The sequence below is a fragment of the Anastrepha ludens genome, chromosome 5 (genome assembly GCF_028408465.1).
Source record: "Anastrepha ludens isolate Willacy chromosome 5, idAnaLude1.1, whole genome shotgun sequence".
Lineage (NCBI taxonomy): Eukaryota > Metazoa > Arthropoda > Insecta > Diptera > Tephritidae > Anastrepha > Anastrepha ludens.
In genome coordinates this window covers 64,296,640-64,323,657 of record NC_071501.1, presented here as the reverse complement: position 1 = coordinate 64,323,657, position 27,018 = coordinate 64,296,640, and the positions used below count along the sequence as shown (strand labels likewise).

The 27,018-nt window shown below is 36.0% G+C and overlaps 3 protein-coding genes across 6 annotated transcripts; 1 reads left to right on the top strand and 2 right to left on the bottom strand.

Moving 5' to 3' along the window:
* Window positions 1–422: 422 nt before the first annotated feature.
* Window positions 423–21,626, top strand: LOC128862737 (uncharacterized). 3 transcript variants are annotated; one of them, XM_054101433.1, is made up of 3 exons: window positions 423–890; window positions 19,195–19,254; window positions 19,324–21,626. In XM_054101433.1, exons 2-3 carry the CDS (start codon window positions 19,214–19,216, stop codon window positions 19,826–19,828), a joined length of 546 nt encoding a protein of 181 aa, XP_053957408.1. In that variant the 5' UTR covers window positions 423–890; window positions 19,195–19,213; the 3' UTR covers window positions 19,829–21,626. The 3 variants fall into 3 exon arrangements, with proteins under 3 accessions (XP_053957408.1, XP_053957407.1, XP_053957406.1); XM_054101432.1 differs by lacking the exon at window positions 423–890 and adding an exon at window positions 6,191–6,654; XM_054101431.1 differs by lacking the exon at window positions 423–890 and adding an exon at window positions 11,953–12,045.
* Window positions 4,125–5,806, bottom strand: LOC128862736 (early boundary activity protein 3). 2 transcript variants are annotated; one of them, XM_054101430.1, is made up of 4 exons: window positions 5,529–5,619; window positions 5,099–5,434; window positions 4,716–5,030; window positions 4,125–4,519 (listed from the first exon to the last, which is right to left on the bottom strand). In XM_054101430.1, the coding sequence occupies exons 2-4, from the start codon at window positions 5,399–5,401 to the stop codon at window positions 4,310–4,312; spliced, it is 828 nt and encodes a 275-aa protein (XP_053957405.1). In that variant the 5' UTR covers window positions 5,402–5,434; window positions 5,529–5,619; the 3' UTR covers window positions 4,125–4,309. The 2 variants fall into 2 exon arrangements, with proteins under 2 accessions (XP_053957405.1, XP_053957404.1); XM_054101429.1 differs by having other exon boundaries at window positions 5,099–5,806.
* Window positions 11,799–26,669, bottom strand: LOC128862738 (uncharacterized). Its single transcript, XM_054101434.1, has 3 exons — window positions 26,367–26,669; window positions 26,081–26,286; window positions 11,799–13,844 (listed from the first exon to the last, which is right to left on the bottom strand). The coding sequence occupies exons 1-3, from the start codon at window positions 26,450–26,452 to the stop codon at window positions 12,097–12,099; spliced, it is 2,040 nt and encodes a 679-aa protein (XP_053957409.1). The 5' UTR covers window positions 26,453–26,669; the 3' UTR covers window positions 11,799–12,096.
* Between the last annotated feature and the right edge of the window lie 349 nt (window positions 26,670–27,018).

Sequence of the window (27,018 nt, the reverse complement as noted above, 5' to 3'; positions counted from 1 at the left end):
TCAAAAGATTTTACATACTACTTTTATAGTTAAAGTTGTTACTGTATTTTTTTTTATGTTAAGCAATTTCTAAATCTATTGAAAACGGAGTTGTAATTACTGTTCAGATTTTAGGAAACGTTGAAAGAAAAAGTTTATATATAACATTGTTTTGAATACATAAATAAATTTGTATCCTTTAAGCCGGAATAAATAATGTGTTTTTCAAGAATAGTAGAATACAAGATTGCGTCACATTTCTGTATTTGACAGTTTCTATGACATTTGCTTCCTCCCCTCTTCAACAATAAGCAATTTCTCTTCCTCTTGTTTGGATACTCACAGCGTTGACGCCAGAGCGCATTCGGAAGGTTCAATCGTGAAATCTATCATTCCTGGTACGGTGCCATGGAAATACCTTATATATATTTGTCCGTTATGTATAAGAATACTAAAAATTTGCGAGGCTTTATTTTGCTGCTGTAATAGCAATTAGTGAGACACCTTTCAAATCTACTCAATTTCCAATTAACTCAAATTCTCTCGCAACATGCGAAAAAATGTTAACTGCTGGACGCTCTGCTTTGTCGACACTTTTCAAAGTTTCTCAAATCTCTCTAGGGGTTATTAATATCAAATATTCCAAAGCAGTACCTTAATAAATTGTATTTGTATTGGAAAATTTTATTACTCACAGATTTTACAAATTAGGCAATAGTGCACATCTAACTGTTAAGTGCTAATTGTGTGGTTACAACAGTTCGATAAGTGACGTGTTTTTTGTGCTTTATAATAGTAAAAAATAAAAATAAATAAAAGGCTACGGAATCATTTTACCTTTACTAAAACAAAACCAACAAAGAGGCTCCACATTTTACAAGCTACTAACCACGACGGAAATCTCACTAACCGTAAGTCCAAATTCAATACATGATATGAGTTTTCAAGTATAAATTTCTTGATTAGTTCTTGAAGAATTCGAAGGTATGAGCTAGAATTTTGTCCTTTTGCTGTACCGAAATGTGCGCATCCACTATAAAAAACGTTAGGAATCTACTGAAGACCTCTGTTGCGACGGCCTCATTAATGGCATGCTCCGAGGCATAAATGCAACCTAAGGGCTCACCAGTTCCGATTACCGAAATATTTATATGATATAAATTATTCGGTTGAAGCAGCACTGACAACAATGCATCGCAAGATCTGTGATAATGTAAAAGCCGCATGATTTCGCCATGTAGATTCCGCTCAACGCAACGTGGAGGTTCGCATCGCTGACAGTGTGGGCAAAAACTGGGCGACTCTGCCAGTTGCATCTCACCTATGCCATGTCGACAGGGTAGACTAGAACTAGCTATCGAGCTAGAGTGGCTACTTGCCGGCTCGCTAGACGTGTTTTTAGGAGTCGCAGATGCGTTTGAGGGTGGGGAACTTTGTGTGTCAACGAAGGGACGGCAACCAAAGCTGGCACTTATTTGTGAGTGTTTAGCTTTGTGATCAGCAGGGAAGTAGGTTTGTACAGTCTCAGTTTTCATTTGCAGGGCTTCACTACATCACAAGAATTTTCGGGTTCCTACTGGAGTGTAAGTTCGGTGCATTTATATATATACAAAACTTAAAAAAAGAATCAAAATAAAAAATGTATTAATTATTTAGTTTATTAATTATCAATTATTAAAATCATAGTTCATGAAATTAAGACCTTTAAGATTTTTGTTCTTCAAATAAATCAACCATGCTTTTCTCAGCACATATATCAATTAATATTTTATGGAATTCTAACTTAAAAAATGTCTGTTCTGCCACGTTATAGAAAAACTCTTCCATCTCCCCACTAACTCACACACTACAGATTTCTGAGCAGCCATTTGGAATTGGTGTAAACTCTAAATGTGGAGTTACTTTGACCAAAAACGCCACGGATACATATTAAATTAATTAACTGGCCGCATGATAAAATGCTATTAATAAACTTATTTCCCAAACTTACACAAACATGTTAATTTCAAACTGAGATTCTTTAATTCCTGTGCACTAAGAATTTTAAAATTCGATTTTTAGATTAAAGTTTGAGCAAGTGTATGTTAAAATTTTTTGGATCGGGTCACAGCTTGGGGCACAAAAACCCGAAATCGTTAGGTAATTTGATACCCAAGTAAGTACCAGCTTACCTACAAACATCCACTACTGTCAACCACATTTTGTATTTCTTGGGATATATGGGTTCTTATTCACAGCATAAAACTATTTTTATGAATATGTGCTACTTTCAGTTTTATATAATTAATTACAAAAAGTTTTATTTGAATGAAGTTTTATTGAGTTTAAGAATAGTAGCATTAGTTTTGACTATTTATTTACTTTTATTTTTAAATATTTTTATTTTAATTAAATTATTTTTTTCATTAAATTACATTATTTGTTTAAAGTTTTCTATATTAAAAAACAAACGGCTGTTTAAATTTTTTTTTTTTTTCGATAGATACAGGCATTTCTGAACTTTCATAATTTGTAGAAATTACAAACGGCGCTGCCACGTTGGTAATAATAAAATATTGGGTTGTCAACTAAGTATTTATATAATTGTGGATTTCACTCATAGATGAATCCAGTTCAATTTTTAGCTCTGCAGACGTAGTACAAATGTAAAAAACATTTTGTTAATTCAGCTATCAATCAGTAAAAAGAGTTTTTTGATCGGTTGCGTAGTTTTCGTTTGGCGTTCGTTGAAAAATGGAAAATCAAAAGGAACATTTTCGTCATATTTTATTTCCGTGAAGGGAAAACCGCTTCGCAAGCACATAAAAAATTACGTGCTGTTCATGGTGACGAAACCTTAATAGAACGGTAGTGCCAAATTAGATTTGCCAAATTTCATTCTCGTGTTTTTTCACTCAAAGATGAAAAACGCTCTGGTCGTCCAGTTGAAGTTGATGATGCCCTAATCAAAGCAATAATCGATTCGGATCGTCACAGTACAACACGTGAGGTTGCAGAGAATCTTCATGTACCACATACATGCATTGAAAATCACTTAAAACAACTTGGCTGTGTTGAAAAACTCGATACATGGGTTCCTCACGAACTAAAAGAAACGCATTTAACGCAACGCATTAACAGCTGCGATTTGCTCAAGAATGATCCATTTTTAAAACGACTGATAACTGGCGATGAAAGCGGAAAAGATTGTAGAACAGGCCAGGTGAACCAACTCAAACAACTTTAAAAATTGATACTCATCAAAAAAAAAAAGGTTTTGTTATCAGTTTGGTGGGATTACAAAGGAATTGTCTACTTCGAACTCTTACCACCGCACCAAACGATCAATTCATCAACGATGTCTACATTGAACAACTAACGAAATTAAACAATGCGGTTGAAGAAAAGTGACCCGAATTGACAGATATAAGGCCACACACATCTTTGGCCACTCGGCAAAAACTATTGGAGCTTGGTTGGGATGTTTTGCCACATCTACCATATGGTCATGTCTTTGCACGATCTGATTACTTTTTGTTTCGATCTTTACAAAACTTCTTGAATGGTAAAAATTTCAATAATGATGATGATGTCAAATCTTACCTGATTCAGTTTTTTGCTAATAAAAACCAGAAGTTTTATGAAAGGGGGATTATGATGCTGCCTTAAAGGTGGCAAAAGGTCATTGATCAAAATGGGCAATACAGTACAGAATAAAGTTATTTAGTTCCATGAAAAAATTTTCTTTAATTTTCTAAAAAAAACCGGAAATACTTAGTTGCCAACCCAATAAAAAGTATGGTATTTCAAAATATCAGTTTCCTATATTGTTAATGCGTCTTACATAGGCACATTGAATAGTAGCAGCAGTGGAATTTGCAATTTTGACTTTGGCGTTTTCGAATACTCTTTTTCTGATAAGAAGTGCAGTTTTGGCGAATGCATAATTTGTTGCACTCTTTCATATACATTTTTGAATTTAAAAAAAAACAAACAGTATGATTTCTTTTTCTTGTTCTCTAGTTTGTATCCAAAGCAAAAGTATTGAAAGCATTTAGTTCGTTAGAAACTGAACCTGACAACTAACTTTGCGCCATCCGCGAACAACTTCCGATACTCATAGTTCGAGATGAATTGACCAGCATCGTAAAATAACAACATGAAAATTAAATGAATTTAAAAAATTTTAGTTTATTAAAATTATAATTCAATTAGTCTTAATAAATAAGAACATACATACATCACTAGACAAATGAGTTCACATCACTTTTCAAGTAACAGCTCGTCGTTTCAAACTAATACATACTAACATATATATAACAACTACAAAAACATGTACGAGTATATTTAATTAGATTCCAACACGATGCCGCAATCGGGTTAGTTGCCTCAACACACGATCCATTTCTTCTTCGGTTGTCTCCATTCTTTCTAGTAGTTCGTAAATCACAATGGCTTCTTTTTCTATTAATTTCTTTACCATGCCACACTTGGCTATGTCCGATTTGGAGACCTTACCAAAAGTGTATGTTGGGCGTGGATGTAAGTTGGGGTGCTCGTACTAAAAATGGACAGATTAAGAAAGTAATAAAAGTAATTGGTATCATTTTGGGAAAACATTAAATACGGCGGACATTCTCAATTAACTTCAAGGTTCTTGCACTTATGGGCACTTGGTTTCTACAAATAATTATAAATAAAATTATGTCTCTCTATCACACCACCTATGTCTAAATACTAATCTATTCACTACATACTTTGACCAGATCTGCATTGCGGAAGTCTAAATCCCGAGATTGTGGATAAATCGATATCTGGCAGGAATTCGCTAGCATATTCATTGCCTTCATCAAGTCCAAAGGATTTTGTGATTTGTGCAAAATCATTGCTTGAATCATCGTTAAATTCAAATTCAGATACGTCTGCACGCTTGGGTACATGTTAGAGGGTGGATTTTCGGTATCAGAGTATCTCACAATGGTATAAATACAGTCAGATAGAGTATAGCTATACTGTAGAAGAACCCACAGATTGTCATCTGGATCCTTCGTGGCGTCTTCAAGGGGGGTGTTCTGTAAGAAAAATAATATTAGTGTTAGTATGTTATCGTTCAATTCTGTCTTAATTGATGAGCTTATACATGTATAAAGCTGGTACGTATCGCTTCGTTTGCTTTTGTTTTTAGTTTACATAATTCATTCTCTATTGCGTCCAAGCTGAAGTTCTTCGTCAACACAAGGGCCTGACACATTTTCGTGCCATCCCTAACAAAAACATCCTTGTTGCTTATTTTCGACTCTCCCAACGTCACCGGAGTCACATCGCCTTGGCTCAAAATTCTGTGCACCAAATGATCTGGTGCTGGTCGGTATTGCACTAGTAAATAATTACTTGCTCGATCCATCTCTACCCATTCCTTCATATCGTCGTTGACCAGATGCATTTCATCCGCTCCTGATAATACTTCACCCGTAACCTTATCATCACGAATATTAAAATTTACAATTGTGCCGACATAAATATCGTTTGGAGCATGACTTGTTACTTGCATAGCGTGTATTATAGTGTACCTGCCATGTTTGGCCGCCGCAACGTGATCGTTCCTAATCAACAACCACGAAAGGCTACAGGGACCAGTGAATGTGGATGCAGATTTTGATATTACAGCTGCGTTATCTTCTTGGTTGCTTTCGTTTTCCATGAGAGGTAATGGATGGCGATTGATGGTAGATTTTACAAGATTGGCACGTGCAAGCTTATTGTCTTAGCTTGGTTCCTTAGCGTAGTTTGGCTGATTCGGTTGGTGTTTCAACTGTCACTCTTGTATTAAAAACTGCCACATGCCGGTCACTGCTTTTATACTAAGTAGGAGTAGCATCGCAGTTAATAATACACTTTACCGCTCGCTGACGGATTTACCGTAGACGTCGTTTTTCCAACATACAGAGATGAGCGAATATAAGGTAACGGGAGAAACAACAACGGATTTGGCACTTCGAATGTTCCTCTATTTTCTTACATTTCTCATTTTTCCCCTGAAGTAATAAAACTACTTATGTTGTTGTTCCTTAGTTCCTTGTTGTATTTCTCACTCTGCTGATAGGCGGGCGAACTAAAGAGAATAAAACAACAACAAGCATCAAATCTGTTTATCACATTCACATTTTTCGCAGTACTTCTATTCGTGTTTTTTGCTCTACAGAAGAGAAATAAGCAACGCCTAACTTACAAACACAAAAGAAACCACAAAAAAGGAATATTTCACGCATTTAGTAATATAGAAAAACTACAATTTTTATTGTTTAAATATAATTAGATATTAATAAAGTGATCAAATGCAGTGCCCAACTGGTTACGCTCAATAAAAAGCAACACTTTTGAAAGTTAATGTGCATCATTACGAAATATATCCATTTTTTAAGAACAGTTTTTTCAAGGCTGTATTAATGAAACATTTATTTATTAGCATTACCGTATTTGTATACCGCAGTAAAACAGAGTATTTCATAAAAATGCTATTTATCTTTTAAGTCAAACTGTAGAATTTAGAAATACTTCGTATGAAAGTTTTTCGGTTAAATTAAACTTTTCCAAATGATATAAACAAATAATTTGTAAGTGTTAAGTGGTTTTTACTGCACAAAGGAAGTTGTCACGAAACACTCACTCCGCATCCTCCGAATTTGATCATAAAAGGTAAAATATTGCTGTTTTTCTCTCGAATTAATAGATAAAAAAGTCAGAGTTAAAATCATTAAAATTAAAGTACGGCTTTCCAGAAACGGTATTCACAAAGAAGGCACAATTAATTTTTGGACCGGAATCTAAAATATGCATATGTATGTTCATATATCTTCCATTTCAAACAAACCGAACTTTTTACAAATTAGACAAAATTTTGTGAAATAAATAGAAATCAATAAATTCGCCTTCTGCTTCGACACAAAATTTTACACGCTTTTCCAAATTTCAAAAGGTTGATCTATGATACATACATATTCATAGGGGGTGTCCCTTATATGCCAAAAAATGTTTTTTTCTAATTTCGAAATACTTTCATTCCAGTCCAAAAATTAATTGTACCTACTTTTATAATACTGCCATAAGATGCTCAAATGTAGAATTTCACCTTTTTAGCATAATTGCAACCAGTGTCGACCGAGCATCAAAGTTTAGTAAAAATCGTGTTTGGTCCTGATATTTCGGTCTGGTATAAAACCACTATAAATGCAATAAATTACGTGAATGAAAGTAAAAATTAAATGAAATGAACATTAATATTTAATTAAAAACATACGGTAATAACAATCAGTCAGGGCACTTTCTTTTTAGAACAGTTTTTTTACAGTCCAGATTCATTTTCTATGATCCTGGACACAGCGCACCAAGAACTGTTCGTGTTCTTCTTCAGTGATAGGGCCGTTAAAATTTTGCATTAAATTACTCTCAAATGACTTATTTTTCTTTCAGCTTCCACAAAATCAGCATTATTATCCCAAGGAGATATATCTTCCTTTAGAAAACAATCGTCGATCTGCAGTCGTAATAGAAATTGTTTGCTCTTCTGCGATACGAAATGATCCAATTTCCATTTTGAGTCAGTTCTTCCTTCGACGGGTCATAACGTTTGCTAACATGAGGTTTTGTCCCTGTTAAGTTGGCACTAATTTTCTTTTTAGTTTGGTTTTAAACTTCATCATCAAATAGTGATAGAATGACTGTATCTTCACATAAATACCGTAAGTGATGACTGAACTTGCTTATAGAAGCTTTAGAAATTGTTGCATTTACTTTTTCGTACTCTTTCGATATCTTCAGGAAGCCCAAATCTTGGTTAGATGCTTTGATCGCTACAGTGCATTCGAGCCATGCTTTAACTTACAACATTACGATAAATAAGCAAACATCTTATAGAGCTTTTTTGCCCTTCGCAGCCATTCTGCATTGTGACTGAAGTGAAGATATTTTCCAAGAATAGATCGCTCTCGCCATCCCACATGCCTGGCGCATAGCACCGAGGACCTTAGTTTTGAATTTTACTCTGTGTATCCTCCCAAAAATATAACGCGTAGTTCGACGAATTCGCGGTAATCATCTCTTACAAAACCTTTGTCGAATTCTGTCTTATAAAATACTGGCTCGACGACACGTACTTTTATGAAATTAAGAGATGGTTCTGTGTTACTAGAATCGATATTTTTCCAATTTTCCCTGATTTTTTGAACATCCGACTATCTGGGCTACTAGTTACTTGCCCAATCTTGGTTTAAAAGACAGTTTTTAGGACCAATTCATAAACATAATGACGACAGGCGAAAACCAGCAATTCTCCCTAAAGTTTGCTCCAAAATAGCACAAACTCAGTTGAAACGGCCAGTATTGGAAGCAGTTGTGTCGCAGCACATTATTTGTACTTTATGGTTAAGGCTCCAGTCAAAGAGAGCTGTTGGGACTCTAGTTTAGCACTGCAAGAAGCTCTTTCCTATCGCCAAACGAAGCAATAACTGGCAAATTTTCCTCTTTCGAGCTGCTTACTTCCAACCCGGGTAATAGTTTTCCATCCTGTGAAGTCGGCTTTTATTACTTCAGCACTTGGTTTTCTAGGTTCATAACGGATTCGACGGATTCACTGAATCGAGGATTTGTTAATAGGGAAATCATCGCTACTCAGGGAAATCACCGCTTCTACCACATTAACGTAAACGGAGTCTCTAATGCTTAACTGGCATCTATCTAAAGCCGCAACTAGTTAAGGTATTTCTACCTCTTTTTAAACTTTGCTAATAGCAGTGAACTTCCGGCAAGCTGAGTTCGGAATTTAAGATCTGTTCTTCGTCTGAATCTTCTACACTTTCTATGTTATTTGTGTTGGAAGTATAGGGTGGGTCATGTAAAATTTTCTTTTTGAATCGGCTATAAAAAAAAACAACCAATCAATATTTTTTCAAACCTTTTTTTATTTTGAAGTTTGTACATTGTCATTTATGAATGAAAAATAATATCGTTCAAATGACTGCCACGACTGGCTTACAGTAGGCCATTCGATCAACCCAATTTTTAAGCACATTTTCGATTGTTTGGGCTCCAATTTCATGAATGGCAACTTCGATTTCGTGTCTTAAAACATCAATCGTCTCTGGATGGTTCGCATAGCATTTGTCCTTAACAGCTCCCCACAAAAAATAGTCCAGCGGGCTTAAATCACAGCTCCGAGGCAGCCAATTGATATCGGAATTTCGGCTGATTATTCGGTTTTCAAAAGCGGTAGCCAAAAGTTCGAGTGCAACTTTGGCAGTGTGACAAGTTGCACCGTCCTGTTGAAACCAAATGTCGTCCATGTCATCCTCTTCAATTTTTGGCAACAACTCGTTGAGCATGTCACGGTAACCTTCGCCATTTACTGTAACCGCGGCTCCTCGCTTATTTTCGAAAAAAATGGCCCGATGATGCCGCCAGACCAAAAACCGCACCAAACAGTGACTCGTTGTGGATGCATTTGCTTCTCTTTTTGTTTAACGTGAGGGCCATGTTACAACAAACAATCAGAAATTATGCGTTATGTTGTTTTTATAGGTCGACCATTTTCATAATCAGTTTCAATAATTTTGTAAGTTTGTGTAAAATTGTACCTCAAAGACGGCATACAAAAAAAGTACCGCCTAGGAGATATTTACTGCTGAGATCTAGGCGTCACCTTTGAAAGAACCTTTGAACACATAGCTATATGTAAGTGCATAGCGCTTAGCGATACACCTATGTGCTGGTAGCACTTGCAGATGTAGAACATTCCCGAAGAAGTTGCCCAAACACCTAATAAAGGGTGTAAGCACCTTGAACTTGGTCGTAGTTCGGCATAGTTTTCTTTCATCATGCACAGCATTTTTCTATAGATCAGATGAAATCAAAGGCTCAGTTTCGTATAACGTACTAGAAATCATTCATTTAGAATCTTTTTAGAGTTCTTACTTTCTATTTAATTACCATTAACATTATTTTAAATTTTAAATATCGTCTTTAATAATTTCTTTTATATAAATCCGCTCCGATTTGAAGTAGGCTGCCTGTATTTCGCGTGCGTTCCGCCAATTTAAGAAAGACAGGATTGAACGCATTCGGTTTGCTCTTTATGCCCGTTCCCTTCCCAGAGTGATCGCTTATACTTATTAGTCTTAAAACTTTGAAGGCCGGCCCTTCGTATTTTGTTGCTTGCTTGACCTTCTGGAACATATTAATTTTTATATTATCCAAACATCTTCTGGTTTTCCTATACATTTTATAGGGACAATGATAAAACAAATTACACTCAGGGTGATCCCTTTTCCGGAGCTATCGATGAATTAAACTCAATCTCTAATTTTAGCGTTCTCGATTTTTCACTGTCAAAGTCGTCTTTTGTGATTATCTTAAATTAAATTAGCTGATTTGTGCAGTCTTATTATTGCAAAAAAATATTTAATATATTCTGTAAGAACATGTTGTGGATAGACTGAATTTTTCGCGTACCACCTGTTCGTCCTTGCATAATTCGGCTTTATAAACTTGGCCTGTCTACGGGATCATGGAAAAACTCGATCAGCTGAAATACGAGTATGTGGGAGTTTCATGTCGCGTTACTTGTATTCGATAACAAAATTAGCCATCAATCCAAATGAAAAACACAAGTGAATATTCTCTCCCGAACGAGAATGAAGTTAACGAGCGGAAAATTATCCACCACTTGCAAAAAATAGTAGAAGAAGACATAGCAGCTGAGTTTGTCTAAACAATTTTTTTTATAAATTTTTCAGTTTGTAGTCTCCGACTATAAACTGCAAATTTCAAACCGGTGTAAGAGCAAAGGTGCACAAAATGCCAATTTACATAAAAAAAAATTTGTTTACTTCCAAAAAGTTCTTATGATTGAACTTACAGCTTACAGATTATTTAATTTCGTGATGTATATGAGTATGGTATGCGCCGTAGCCGAATGGGCTGATGCGTGACTACCATTTGGAGAAGTATAGGTTCAAATCTCGGTGCATGAAACACCAAAATTTTTCTTATAGCAGTCGCTCCCCGACAGGCAATGGCAAACCTCCGAGTGTGTTTATGCCGTGAAACGGGCGCTTATAAAAAACTATTTACCGTTCGGAGTCGGCTTAAAACTTGAGGTTCCTCCATTTGTGGAACAACATCAAGCACAACACAAATAGAAGGAGGAACTCGGCCAACACCCAAAACGGATGTAAGCGTCAATTATATTTATACATATATGTATATAATTACCACTTACTCAATGCCTGAACTTTTGTATTAGTTGAGTTAACTTTTTGGACATTTTTTTAGACAAATTTTATTTAAGGTAAACTCGGTTCTTGGAGCTATTTTCAAATCAGTCCAGTTTACGCAAAACTTTATATTTTTCTAAAATATTGCGGCAGAAGTCCTAAGATATATATATATACATTTTATGGCACTAGTGGAAAACTCAAGATTTTTGTGAGGCACCCTGAAGAATACATACATGTACATACGCATGTACCTATATATGTTCGTAGGCCTTCTATTACAAGCAAGTGTCTAAGTTAATACAGCCAATATTACTAACTCGAATGGTTCTTATAACTCGATGAGAGTAGTTGAAAGTTTCAGTAGCTCAGCCTTTATTTTGCTGCTGCATAACAATTAGTGAGACACCTTTCAAATTTACTCAATTTCCAATTAACTCAAAGTATAATATCTCGCAACATGCGAAAAAATGTTAACTGCTGGACGCTCTGCTTTGTCGACACTTTTCAAAGTTTCTCGAATCTCTCTAGGGGTTATTAATATCAAATATTCCAAAGCAGTACCTTAATAAATTGTATTTGTATTGGAAAATTTTATTACTCACAGATTTTACAAATTAGGCAATAGCGCACAGCTAACTGTTAAGTGCTAATTGTGTGGTTACAACAGTTCGATAAGTGACGTGTGTTTGTGCTTTATAATAGTAAAAAATAAAAATAAATAAAAGGCTACCGAATCATTTTACCTTTACTAAAACAAAACCAACAAAGAGGCTCCACATTTTACAAACTACTAACCACGACGGAAATCTCACTAACCGTAAGTCCAAATTCAATACATGATATGAGTTTTCAAGTATAAATTTCTTGATTAGTTCTTGAAGAATTCGAAGGTATGAGCTAGAATTTTGTCCTTTTGCTGTACCGAAATGTGCGCATCCACTATAAAAAACGTTAGGAATCTACTGAAGACCTCTGTTGCGACGGCCTCATTAATGGCATGCTCCGAGGCATAAATGCAACCTAAGGGCTCACCAGTTCCGATTACCGAAATATTTATATGATATAAATTATTCGGTTGAAGCAGCACTGACAACAATGCATCGCAAGATCTGTGATAATGTAAAAGCCGCATGATTTCGTCATGTAGATTCCGCTGGACGTAGACGCATGGTGGATGTTCGCATCGCTGACAGTGTGGGCAAAAACTGGGCGACTCTGCCAGTTGCATCTCACCTATGCCATGTCGACAGGGTAGACTAGAACTAGCTATCGAGCTAGAGTGGCTACTTGCCGGCTCGCTAGACGTGTTTTTAGGAGTCGCAGATGCGTTTGAGGGTGGGGAACTTTGTGTGTCAACGAAGGGATGGCAACCAAAGCTGGCATTTGTTTGTGAGTGTTGATCTTTGTGGTCAGCAGGGAAGTAGGTTTGTACAGTCTCCACTTTCATTTGTGGGATTGCCGGTGTTTGAGTTAGTGCTTTACATTCCGTACTTTGTGGTAATTGCTTTCGTGGCATAATCACTGTAGCTATCGCTTCTGCATGATGATTCTTTAGATCAGCGAGCAAAGCCGTAAGCTCGCGTAATTTCGATGTAAGCGCAGTACAGCGTAACATATCGTCAGGTGGTATGATTTCTGTCTTCATCCTGCCGAGTTCGCGCCTCAATTCGTTTACCTGTAACTCCAAATTCTGAATGCGATGACACTGTTGTACAATAATTTCGTTAGATATATCTGGCGGCTTTCGTGGTGTGACCGGTTCGTGCGATTTGTGAACCTCTTTTTCGTGGCAAGGCAATCGCTCCTCCTTCGCTATTTGATGAGAAAGTTCAGGTTGCAACTGGCCTGCTAGTTCCGGCGGCGCAGCGGGTGGTGGAGCTTTCTCGATAGTTTCTGGTTTCCGAATGCCAGGAAATGGAACCATGTCTAGAGGGCATGGTGACTTCTCTATTTTTTCTCCTTCCGTTTGCTTTACACCAGGGCACGTTTCGGCAAAATACTTTAGCGGGTCCCTTTGCAACACATCAAATGTGATTTGTTGCTGTGCAGCTGTACCAGATTCATCACTTGTACCAACCGCTTTTTCCTGGCGTATTGGTGGTGGTCTTGCGACTGGGGGAATTAGTGGTGGCGGCTGTAGCGCCATCTCTTCTGGGTCACTTTCCAACTCTCTTTTTAATTGCTCACGATTTTTTAACGGTTTTTTAGAAGCCTTTTTATGTTCTTTCTTTGGTTCTTTTTTGTTTTCTATACTTTTGCTTTCTCCTAGGCAAACAATGCGACATTTTAGAGGCGTTTTGGATGAATTTTTCTCAAAACAACTGTGCTGCAGTATACGATAAATTCGCTCATTTTGACACACTGCTGACCTTAGACTTTCTTTAGAACTAACCTCTTTTGCGTTTTTCTCCTGCTTCACCTTTTCTTCTCTCTGTTTCAGAGACCTACTTTGGTCTATGAGAGCTTTAGAATGATTTTTTTTAGTTTGTGAAGTATTCCACCCGCCACCAGTGAGACGAATCTTTTCGTGAGATGGGGAGAGAATAGCATTGTTGCCGTAATCATATTTCGGATCGATTGAGATGAATTTGGAATTAGTTAATACACGAAAGGCGTCTAAAACAGAAATAAGAAAAGAAAATGTCAACGATTTTAAAAATATTTTTGCGCTCGGTTTAGATAAAAAAAAAATAAAAAGTGAAGTGATGTTTTCTGCTCTCAAAGTTTTTGAAGTAATTTATAAAAATCAACAAAATAGAATAACAGTAAAAAACGGTAAATATAGTATGTATACAGCGCACGATCGATAACGTGAACTAATTCAAACCAAAGCAGTTCACGTTAACAAAAGTGTTCACGTTTTGAAATGCCCAAAAGAGACTAAGTACATAAGTATATTTTTTCACATTTAAATTCACATTTTATTCCTGTTTTCGTTACATATTAATTGAAAATTAAGTCATATGATGGTTTTATTTAAAAACAAATCAGTCATCTGTTTTTTTTTTTTTGTGTATCTTCTGTTTTTCTAAAACTTGAAGCACAGCTTTTTCCCTTAACCGTCCTAGCACACTCATATAATTTTGAACAACGTCTTCATAACCAGCCCATATTACCGCCTTGTTAAAAATTTCAGCTGCTTCAGTCGGCTTAATTTTCTCCAGTAAAGCAGTATCATCAGCAAATGTGCTTATAGTTACTACATCAGTTTCGGGTAAGTCATATGTGTAGAGTAGGTACAATATTGGTTCCATTACGCTTCCGTGGGGAATGCCCGCTAAACTTTCGCAGAGCTCGGAGGGATGATCTCCTGCCTTGACGAAGAAGATGCGGTTATTGAGATAAGACTTTATAAGTAGGTGGAAGTTTATACAAAGGGTTGGTTTAATTTTGTAGAGCAAACCGTCGTGCCATACCCTGTCGAAAGCTTGGGCAATGTCGAGGAACGCTGCCGAACAGTATTTTTTTTGTTCGAATGCATTGTGAATGGATTCAACAACTCGATTTACTTATTGTATAGTGCTATTTTTCGTTCTTCGATGTTCGGAAACAATATTTTAAGAATAAGACATTACATAAGTTTGGAAGTGACCGGTAGCAAGCTGGTTTTTTGCCAGGTTTGAAGATCATTTTAATTTCAATCACTTTCCATTGAGCGGGAAAATTTCCAGTTCGTATAACTGCATTAAATAAATACAATATATACAGAGTAACTCCTATTTCTTTGAGCTCTTTGAGTTCTTTGGCTGTAATAAGATCGTATTCGGGAGATTTATTTGTGTTCAGATTTTTAATGGCAGATTTCACTTCAAATTAAGAGAATTTAGGTTTGAGTTAGTACAGAATAACCGTCTTCTAGGGTACCGGGTGAAGAGGCTATTGAGTGTGGGGTAAGTATTCTTTTTATGTTCCAGGCAAATGTCGCAGCTCTCATTCATTATTTTCCATTCGAAGGGCAGGTAGCTGGAGTATAGGTGTTTTATATTTCTAGCAGCCTTCTCAGAAAACTCAGAAACTGCCGTAGCGTTAAGACGTTCATTAACATGAGCTTCTTTAAGTTGTCTTGTGAGTGTATTTAAGTTTTTTGTATCTGCCAGATGTCTAGTTTGCTGCCACTTTTTTCTTGCAATCCGTTTTTCCTTTTAATACTGGGAAAAATGTATCATTGAAGATACTAGATATCGAAAGTGATTCCAGTCAGTTTTGTTATTATAGAGGTAACAAGCTCAATCTTTACGGGAAAAAGATCAGAGTAGAGCTCGAAGCAGCTGCTGCACTTGCTGTCACCAGGTGCGATGCCTTTTACGACGCAAAAATTTATCAAGTCAGGAGTTTTTCTCAAATCCGATGGCCAATACGTTGGGGGAACCCTATGATATGGGAATTAAATTTAATATGTTAACAGCTGCATAAAGTTACCGGCCTGTAGGGATTGTAAGGCGGGAGCCCCAGTACGTTTGTTTTGCGCTAAAGTCATCTCCAGTGAGAAATCTGCTTCATAGGTTTGAGAAAAACTTTTCGTACTTTTCTGATCTAACTGCATGCTTGGGCGTAATATATATTGCTGAGATTATAATTGAGGCTTTCCAGTCTTCAATAGTATTATTAGTGGCTTGGATAGCTTCCGTGCAGCAGGAGTTAATTAAATTGTGTTTAGTGGTATTTTAACTAGAATAGCTGATCCAGCGTGTGCTTTTTTGTCGGTATGATAGAGAGAGAGTTTATAATTTGGGATTAATAGCTCTCCTCTGTGAAATGGGTCTCCGATATCACTATGGAACAAATTCAGGTTAGCAAAAATTAGGTCCATTCTGAGAGTGACGGGTGAAAATAGCGGCGAAATTAGAAGACCCGTATCGCGCCGTTTGTTTATGTTAGTTCGAATTTTTTTTTAATCGGCCTTCGAAGTTTGCAGTCTAATGCCGATTTTCAGTAAATTGTTTATATGGTTTTTTGGCTATAACTCGTCGACTAATTGATATTTTTTCAATCTGTAAAACCCAAATTATAGCTAGAGACCTGTACAACAATTACAATTTTTGAAAAAATTAATTTCGAAAATTTTTGTGGTACTTATGAAGCAAAATGTTGGAAAAATTATTTTTTTTTTATGTTTTTTGAAAATATTTTCAACAAAACTAAGTCTTTTTTGCATTTTGTGTGGTCTATAATATGCTTCTCAGTTTCTTAAATAAATGTAATTTGAAAAGAAAATTACGGGATTAAATACTTTGGCAGCTACTTAGACGAAAGTCACAAAATGTTCGAAAAATTAACGTTTTCCTTATTATTTCTTAATATCTGGCAAGCAACTCATTGTTTTTCGCTTTTTTTCTTATCTAAAATATAGTTTTCAATCCATCACATAAATATCATGGAAAAAATATATAGTATCAGTCGAAAATTTGTGCGATATACACACATTCATTACATAAAACTAATGTAAAAAAACCCAAAATTCCTGGTAAACACATAGTAATTAAAAATCCCCAAAACCATTAAATAAATATCGATTTCGGTAGAAGTAATTAAAAAGGGAAGTTTCAAGAATTAGGAACATTCCAAAAACAATTAAAGAAAAGGAAATGCTAAGTATGGATTAAAAAAGGGATTTTCCGAGAAGAAAGCATGTTCCAAAAATAATTAAGGAAAAGGAAACTCCCAGAATACAATTAAGAAAGGGAATTTCCAGGAACAATCAATAGCTATTAAAATAATATTTGTAAACATTTGTGTTGAAATCTCAATGAATAAAACAACAGTTTAATTAAATGTAATATTTATTGATTAAATAACAGTTATAATGTATTAGAAAAGAAGCACGCAGTGCTCTTAGCAAAAGTCGGCAGACAACTGAAAAAAAACAAAATTCCATTTCCCATACTATGACCCACACAATATTCATACCGACAGGAGAGGGGCTCCAAATAGTCCGGTACAGGTATTTCGGCGAATTGTTTACTACTTGCCCTTGCCATGATCATAATCTACTGGCATAGCGACATTTAAGCACGTTTTGCGACTTGTAGACCTTATTATTTACAACTTGTTATTTCAAGAGTGGAAACTTTCAAATTACAACAGCATGAGAACTAAAAAATTTAACAATCTGCATGCGAACTAATTTCAAAAATAAAGATTCAGTTAAGACTCGAAACTCAGCCGAAGCTGATGTCTTTTAATTTTCGCTCGGTCGTGATAAAATTTGCTATTCGTCGTCAAGATTTTGAGCAAGTTCTGACAGACCGACAATTAAATGCATGGCTCGCATTGAAAGCAGTCATCAAAGGACTTTGGGGTAAAGAACGCGAAGAAAACTACAGGCAATCTGTTGCAAACATGTTGGCAGCTTTCGCTGAAATTGGGGTTAATATGTCATACAAAATTCATCTCTTGCATCAGCATCTTGAAAAACTCGCTCAACAGTTGCCAACTGAATCTGATGAGCAAGGCGAACGTCATCACCAAACTGCGCTTCCATTTGAAATAAGGTAACTATAGAGTGTGCATATTTTGAATTCCTAGATTTTTCTAATATCTTGGTCAGAGCGCACAATTTAAACATGTTAACGATTGAAAACTATTTTCGTTTCAGGTACAGAGGAAAGAAATCTCCAGATGCGATACTCGCTGAAATTTGTTGGTGGTATAAAAACACCTTTGAAGAAGAGGAAGACGAGGAAACAGAGGAAGAAGGGGAAGACACAGATGAAAATCCAGAATATCTGTTGGACGAAATAATCGATCTCTCTGATGATGATGACGATGACCAAGACATTAGAGAGAGCAGTGATGTTGATCCAAAGCCGCCTGCTAAACGGCAGCTGGCCAAATTATTAATTTAATTTATTTTATTTTTCTACTTAAAACTTTTCATTATTAACATTTCAAAATTATATTTTTTTCCATATTTTTATATTTTCTTTTTCTATGTTTCTTCAAAACCAACACTGAACAAAATTGGTAAATAAAAAATGAGAAATAAATTAATATTAAGCTCAAAAAACGAAAGTTTTGTATTATGACTGTATGCCTAAAGCGCAAATTATCGACTAAGACAATTTTTTTTTCAAATGAAATTCAATAAAGAAACTGAGAAGCATATTATAGACCACAAAAAAAGTAAAAAACACTTAGTTTTGTGGAAAATATTTTCAAAAAACATGAAAAAAAAAATTATTTTTCCAACATTTTGCTTCATAAGTACCACAAAAATGTTCGAAATTAATTTTTTCAAAAATTGTAATTGTTGTACAGGTCTCTAGCAATAATTTGGCTTTTACAGATTGAAAAAATATCAATTAGTCGACGAGTTGTAGCCGAAAACCCATATAAACAATATACTGAAAATCGGCATTTGACTGCAAACTTCGAAGGCCGATTAAAAAAAAATTCGAACTAACATAAACAAACGGCGCGATACGGGTCCTTTAATTTCGCCTCTATTTTCACTCGCCACTCTCAGAATGGACCTAATTTTTGCTAACCTGAATTTGTTTCACAGTGTATTAAGAGAATATCGATATTCTGGATATTGACCAGTGCTTTAATCTCGAGTACGTGTTTAGACAGCCCGTTGGCGTTACATAATGTGATATTTATGTGATCGAAGAGTTGGAGCTTTTGGTCGTGAGGTTAGTCCTCCTTTTTGTGTCGCGTGTTTTGATGTTGTTCCACAAATCGAGGGACCTGCAGTCTTAAGGCGGCTCCGAACGGCAGATGGTTTTTAAAGGGAGCATTTTCGTGGCAGAACGTACTCGGAGGTTTACTATTGCCTGCCAAGCAGTGACCGCTTTTAGAAAAAACCTTTTCTATTAATTGTTTCATGCGCACAGTTGATTTCAAATCTAGGCGTTTTTAACCTAACTTTGCGAAAATCAGTTATTTACTTCTATTTATTTTATTTTATTTTAATAAATAAATAATTTTTATTGCATTAAATTACATATACTTTTATCCTTTTCAGTGAAGCTCCATTCTAGGGGATGCGACCAAAGGCGAGAAGGCCCGTGCGCTGCTTAATATGGTAAATAAATGGTTAAATAGTCCCATAAATTGATTTCATACTAAATAATGATATTTATTGTGTAAACAGGCTGCAAACGCTCGGATATTGGGAGCAGATACGAGAATATGTAATATTAAAGTTAGTTAAACAAATTGAAGAGATATTAATGGTGAAAAGCGAAATTGAGTGCGAGACTGAAGTTCTGAAATTTAAGATTATTAAAAGAAAAATGAAAGATGCTATGGCGGAGATAAATAATTATATAGCACAGATCAGGCAAGATAAAGCCGCACGGAAAGCCAAGGATGTTACGCCGACAGAGATAAAATTACCGGCAATTAGTCTAATTGCAAACGAGATAGGGATACTCGAACGCCTTGGACACGTTGAAGAAGCGGAGATGAAAAGAATATCACTTTTGAGATCTCTTCCGATCCAATCAGCTGTCACAGAACCAAATACAGTAAATTTATTATTGCCTGATGGCGGTATAATAGAGTGCGACATCGACTTAGTTATGCCGGGGCTTAAAAAAAGATATCGTAAGGCGGAAATTTTAGAGCATTTACTAACACCCATAGACGAGGAATAAGGAGGAAGACTCAAATTTAAGTTCGGCATGCATTCCATCAAATTGCTTGACTTAAAAAATTACAGTGTTACAACAACCATCGATCTCAACTAGCTGCGAAAAAATTATAACCTGGATGACAATGTATTACCCAGTACAGAATACATTTTCCTCATTTCCAAACGCTCTGCAGACTTTTCATCTAAACGCTTAGGTGATGATAACGAACACGATGACCACTGAATAATATTTCCGTAAAGAAAGCACACAGTCCACTGCAAGTGCAGCTAACACTACACCGAAGTTACGAGAATTCAAATGTCTATTTCCAGGACACTTTCGTTACTGGAGACGATATCCAAAAACTAAAATAAAACTGAATGAATAATGTGTATATTTCATGAATTCGAGCAGAGATTAAAGCGTTACAACCAAATATCTTTAGAGAAGTATGTCAGATATATATTTAGAAACAATCTGATCGTGCAAAATGGCATAGTGGTGTGAGTTTGGTCTGCATGGAACCAGTTTAAAGAAGAGCGAATTAAATGAAACAGATCGGGATGAGAGCGAACTTACCACAATAAACAGACCATTGGTTTTTCTCTGCGGTCTGACAAAAAATTTTTGGTATTCACATATTCTCTGGCAAACCGTCACCAGTTTGTGAGAGTATTGATGAATGAAACATGAAAATCACAATTGGATCCCTTGTATGCCGAACACCTCGCACAAGTTACAGCCATTGTCAAGGGTATAGCGTCACGTGAGATATGACTATGTATGAATGCAGTCTGTACATGTAAATCAAGTGAATTACGACATCGTGGGACGACGTTTCGAGTACGAGTAACAAATGGAAAGGGGGCGCTTGCAATGGTATATTGTTAGATTGTTTTATACTAAAAGAAATTTTAGAGCCACTCAACTTATGGGTAAGATGGGGTAAGAACCAATAAAGTGAGCTTTACCAACCGAGCCGTTGAACTGTTCCTAACTTTAAAGTGTCTTTTAATTATTTCGTTTTCGTTACAGCCTGACAAAGATAAATTTGCTAAGAGTCCGCTATTTTCAAAACCTGATTTGGTTTATTTACTTTACATTAATTAATTTTACTTCACTTGACTTCAGCTTAATTACAATTACTAAGTTTGACAGACATATTAATTAGTTAATTAATCATCAGATATATCGGCCCGGGTGTCTAGCAAACTTTTGAGGGAACGAAAATGTACTTATCAGCTTCACAAAATGCGCTACAACGCATTTAGAGCTTAGTTGAAAAAACTAACCTTACAGACAAACGATAAATGCATAAAAAATGTATGTACAAAATTGCCAAGTTAATAGTAGTTTATGTTGTTGTAGCTAAGGCTTATCTGAAATTATAGTAGTGCGAAAGATGTATAGAAAAATCGCCATTGCTCAAGCATCAGCTAAAAATAAAAACAAAATTTGTTTCAGAGTTTTTTGTATTTATCTTAGGGAATTTATGTTACTTGTGTCAACTATTCATAATATTTTATTTAAAACAGTTACGGAAAGTACAGCTTAAAAGTATGTCACCGTATAGAAACACATTTACTAAGCAATGGAATATCACCATGTAAGCATAGCATCATAGAAACTTGTAGTATATTTTGTGGCTCATATTTTCAAATAATATTTTAAAGATTGGAGTCGAATATATATTTAACTATGAAATTAAATAATTTTCAGATTTTATACTAAACATTTAAATGTGCGTACACTACTTAGATAACATAAATGTAACACTAAAACACTAAATAAATTATGTACTTATTTTTATATAGTATAAGACGTATTTATATATTTATATTCGCCCGTACTTGTACACTGGTATGCGAATTTTGTTCACATAATGGTTGAACGTACGTAAAAGTATGAAGTATGGTATGTTGTCCAAAAGTAGATCAAATTAAGACTCAGATGACACTTAACAGGCATACCTGTCTGAGTGTAACGGAAACAATGCGAACTTGCCCCACCGTGGCTTTAGAAACGGTCACTGGACTCATTCGACACTGGACTGAAACTAGAGTTTTTCAAGAATTTCAGTGATCACTCAGAATTTTTCAGGAGGAGGTCCACGCCTTGGATCTTTGTACTAGAAAATGTCTTCGTAGAGGCACGCGTGGTGCCAATATCAACATTCTATCTGACAGTTAAGCAGCTCTAAAATCGCTAGATAGCTTCTCATTCCAATTAAGGGGTTATATACCTTGTGTTTTTCAAAAAAAATCAAAATAAATTTTATTTCTTTATCGTAAAGTACAATCCCTTGAGAACATTTTCCAAAAATTTCATAGAGATCTGAGCAATAGATCGAAAGTTACAGCGTTTTAAATTGTGCGTCGTCACGTCCTGAGCGTACGGCCTCATGCGGCGCTTGAAACTTTAAACGCGATTATCTCAAAAACGTGTTTTTCCAAAAATGCTTTTGCGGTGGACGCGATTGCAAAAAAAGTATTCAACCGATTTTTATAATTTTTTTTTTAAATTGTTCGTAATTGATGTCGCCTCTTAGTGAACGATCAACTTTTTATGTATAAATTTTTATTTTGCAGATATGAATTTTTTAATGCCAATTTTAGGACTGTAGAAGTGGAGTTTTTTAAAAACATGTTCCTATTTTCACAAAAATCAAAATATTTAATATATTGATCGTTCACTAAGAAGATATAACCCTGTACTAATGAAATCTTTTCGATTTTTTGATTTCAGTTGACTTGGTGGACTTGAATCGCGTCCACCGCAAGCCTCTTCCAAAAAAAGGGTCTTGGGGGAAAACGCCATAACTCCGCCATTTTTAAATATTTTTACACAAACAAAGCCTTTTTTTTTTCTTTAAACATTGTAATATCCAATAATAAAAACTTTTATACAATAAAATTATTGCTACATATCTTTAAAAAAAACCCAACTTTCGCTAATTTCACCGGACCACAAGGTATATAACCCCTTAAGGTTGATGTGGGAATCTTTTAAAATTCTCGATACTCTGATGTGGGTACCGGGACATGAGAGGCACGAAGGGAATGAAATGGCGATAACTTTAGCGAAGAAAGGTACAAACACTTTCTTAATAGGTCCTGAATCTTTCTGTGGGGTAAATAACAGCTTCTACAACCTTTCTACGAGAGAGAAAAAACAATGACGCCCAAGCGAGTACTGAAGCGCCGAAACGGGCATGCGAAAATTACATAAAACGTAATGACTTTACACTAACGGGGCTATAAATCCAAGCCTCCTGGTAGAAATTAAGCCTATAACAGCTTTTTTTACTTCTTATTTAAACAACAAATAAGACGCTGGCAGACACTCCCAGTAGTGGAGCATAACAAGCTCTCAGCAAGCAGTTCCTGCTTGGATGTTACCGCAGGTTTCACCCATGCAGACACCTGCTTGAGCCTGAGCCGCCTCCCAGGCACAACAGGAGACACCTTTTAGACTACGCTGACCAAATCCAGGACAAAACTGACCGCAACCTACTGGACCGGACAGTATTTAGACGGTCAATAAACGACATCCACCGGGAGACCGTCACCACCTTCATGAACTCCCGTCCTGTGAATGCCGTAATCGGAGTCCAACCACCACCTATTGCAGACGAAGAGCTCCAGCTTCCCCGTGAGACTCGTGTAACACTGGCACAACTACGTTCTGGCTACTGTAGCAGGTTAAACTCCTACATAATCACCTCTTCACATGCCCCCTAAAACCGACTCATCTAACACCCCTCTTCCTCTGGACCCAACCTGTCGAAACAGCATGTTTCCTGGGCCTATCCCTAGATGAGCTAGACGAAGACGACCGGTGATATGCCCTACACTGACAGGGCTACCATTACTGTTAAAACAACAACCACAACGCTGGCAGATAATTATGGTAGAAAGATAGATACAAACAAAGACCTAACGAGAAAAGCCTTATAAGTAACTTCTTAAAGGTAAACTTAGAGTAGAGAAATCAAAGTCTAAGGAAGAAGAATAAGCTTTAAATTGAGCTAAAGTCCTTCTAAAAGGAGTATTCATTCCATAAACAGTTTTAGCATACCAACAAAAAGCTACTCATTACAACGGCAAATACGAGAAGAAACATTAAAACTGATTTTATTGAGCAGATGCGGACAATCTATTGAGGTCGGACAAATATCAAAGACAGAATACGCCTGGACTCTAAGAACATTAGAGTTATTAATAAGCAACGAGAACGATAGGATGGAATGGGATTAATGAATTTCATCGAGCGGAAAGCAAAGGGCACAAAAGATCTCTGAACAGACTCCAATCTATTAATATGGACTGCATGAAATGGTTTCCAAACAAATACCGCGTATTCTTATGAACGCAACAAAATAATAAGGCGATACCTTATCAAGTCGAACCACACAGTGCCTATTATTAAAATAGAAAATTGACCACTTAAGAAATTGCGAGGGAAGGGCGAAGCCCCCAGGCTTAGCTTTAATATTGGGCGAGTTAACCTGGCAAAAGCGTTAGAAAAATCGGTATAGATTCAAATGTACCCAAACAATCATCCGTAAGGTCAGCTAAACTCGTTAACATAGATCTGCCCGGAACAAATCCATATTGATTCGGACATAACAAATGTTCAACAGCAGATAATATTTTGTCTTTGACTATATAGTTAAATACTTTCGAAACTGTAGATAGCTTGGAAATCAGCCCATAATTTTCAATATTATTATATTTTTATTGCCGCTTTTAAGGATAGGAGTAATTAAAGTTGAGTTCCAGTCGTCGCTGAAGACTCCATCAGAAAGTGACCTGTTGAAAATGTGCGGTAAAAGTGTAATCAAAGCAGGACAACTTTTAATTAGAATAACCGATAGGCCATCAACATTGGTATTAGTGGATGACTGATTTATGCCAACAATGACATTCTCGCTAGTCAATTTTCAAATTTAGTTTTCCAAAGTTGATGGAAGTATCTAAAATAAACAGGATAAAGATTATGAGCAAAGTCAAAATCAGTATTTCCCGAAATAAAATTCGAAGAAAAAAATTTAGCAAAAAGATTGACAGCATCAGAAATAGAATTGGCTGAGACCCCTTTAATATGAACATATTTGTTAATATATTTATTAATAGCCTTGAACTGTTTGAGTGGGCTACATGAATGCACAATATAATACATCTTTTCCGGTCGCAGTACATAAATAGCCATTTATAATAATAATAAAAATAAAGGAATCAAAATAGATATAGTCATATGCATACATATATGAAATAAAAAAATGCTCAAGTTAAAAAGGAAGGTCTTACTTTGAGCTCAGCAGGCAATTGAGAAGTGGAGCTCTCTTTCGAAAGACCAAATTGACACTTTTATCGTCGCTCATCATTCCCGTCCTGCTATATAGCGCATGGACGATGTCAACAGTAGATGAGAAAGTTTTTGAAAATTCCGAGAGAAAAATTCTCTGTCAGATCTTTGGTCCTCTCTCCGTTGGGGAGGAGTATCGTGTATGGTAGAACAGCGAGCTGGACATGAACATAGTTAAGTGTGTAAAATGTAGCGGCTACGCTCCTAGGACATGTTACTCGTATAAACGAACACGCTCTTACAAGGCGAATTTACGAAACGATACCCCAAACAGGAAGGCGAGGAAGGGAAAGACCAAATCTTCATTAGAAGAATCAAGTGCTGCAGGACTTGTCAACGCTCGGGATTTCTAACTGGCACCAGCGAGCGGAGGACAGAAATAGCTGGCGCGCTATTTTCGATTCGGCCAAAACTGCCATACAGTTGTAGCGCCACCTAAGTAATAAGAATCAAGAGAGGAGTCGATTTAGACATGCCCATTCGTGTGCTCGGAGGAAAAACTCGAGGAAAAGGTTATATATTTAAATTAGAGCACAAAACAAGAATAATTTTGCGTTAATGCGTACATCTCATTAACGACTCGCGAAAACTTGGTACACGTATTGCTCCCCGCCAACTGATTTATATCCGACATAAGTATTATTGTTATCTGATAAAAACCACGTCCGCTACAACTCTCAATGTCTATGAGTTCGTTAGATTCCAAAAACTAACAGTTCACTCCAATTAAATTTAGCTAAAACGTGCGCGGGTATTTAAAGTTCGGTCCTGACAAAATTCATTGCGTCGTTACTTATTTTATTCTTCGAATTTCGGATAATTTTTCTAAGCCCACCAGGCACCTTCCCTTTCAGGATGAGTTTGTAACAAGCTAACTAAGTAATAACAATAAATTTATGTACTTACTCAGTAGCGTTTTGCCTTTTATAGCTTCATTATTGTTGCGCATTTGAATTTGGTCTGTGGTAGGTTTCTTTCGAGGGTTTTCATTGTTGCATGTACAGCTGCTTGGTTTTTGTTGCAACCTTATAAAAGGATCCGTATTAGGTACCTTGGCCACCGGCTTTAGGGTAACAATAAATTTAGTAGGTTTCTGCACGGAGCAAAAACAACTACAAGAGGTGGAAGAGAATAACAACGAATAGTAATTTTGTTTTATTTCTTCTTATAAATAATAAACGTCAGGTTTTACTTATCACCGCCGGAGCTCATGAGGGCCTTCAAGGCTATGGCACGCATCAACTCCAATTGTTGTTGTCCATTGTATACTGTGGTCATAATATATTTGTGCTTTTGACTTACAAAGCTTTCTTTGTTGTTGCTCTCTTAATTTATTATTGCTGTAGATCAGCTTCCCAAATAACATTGCGAGTTTGGTACCATAAGAATTTGGTAAAAAATATACTTTTAAATTATCCTTTCAAAACACTTTTTTTATTATTTCGTAAAAACTCTGCAGATGTCTATTTTTGTCAAATTTTTTTTATAACAAATCAACAATTAATTACAAATTTTATACACTTTCTTTTCAACTATTTGACTGATTGAAAAATTTATTATGTACACAAATATCTGAAAATCGAAAATTTTGTTTTTCTGTTTGTTTTTAATATTTGAGTGTTGTTGTCGCAAATGTTGCCAGAGGGGCTGGATATTTAGTTTGCAATTTATAGAGCTTCGTGAACGATTGATGGTGTATGAACAAATCAACTCTTCAACTCTTGAGTATGATTGAATTGGACTAACAGTGAGAAATGTATGAAAGCCATCCTTTCCAGCCTACATCAAGCAAATTCCAAGCAATGGATCTTTTGTGAAAAAACGCACTTAATTACCGCATTCAA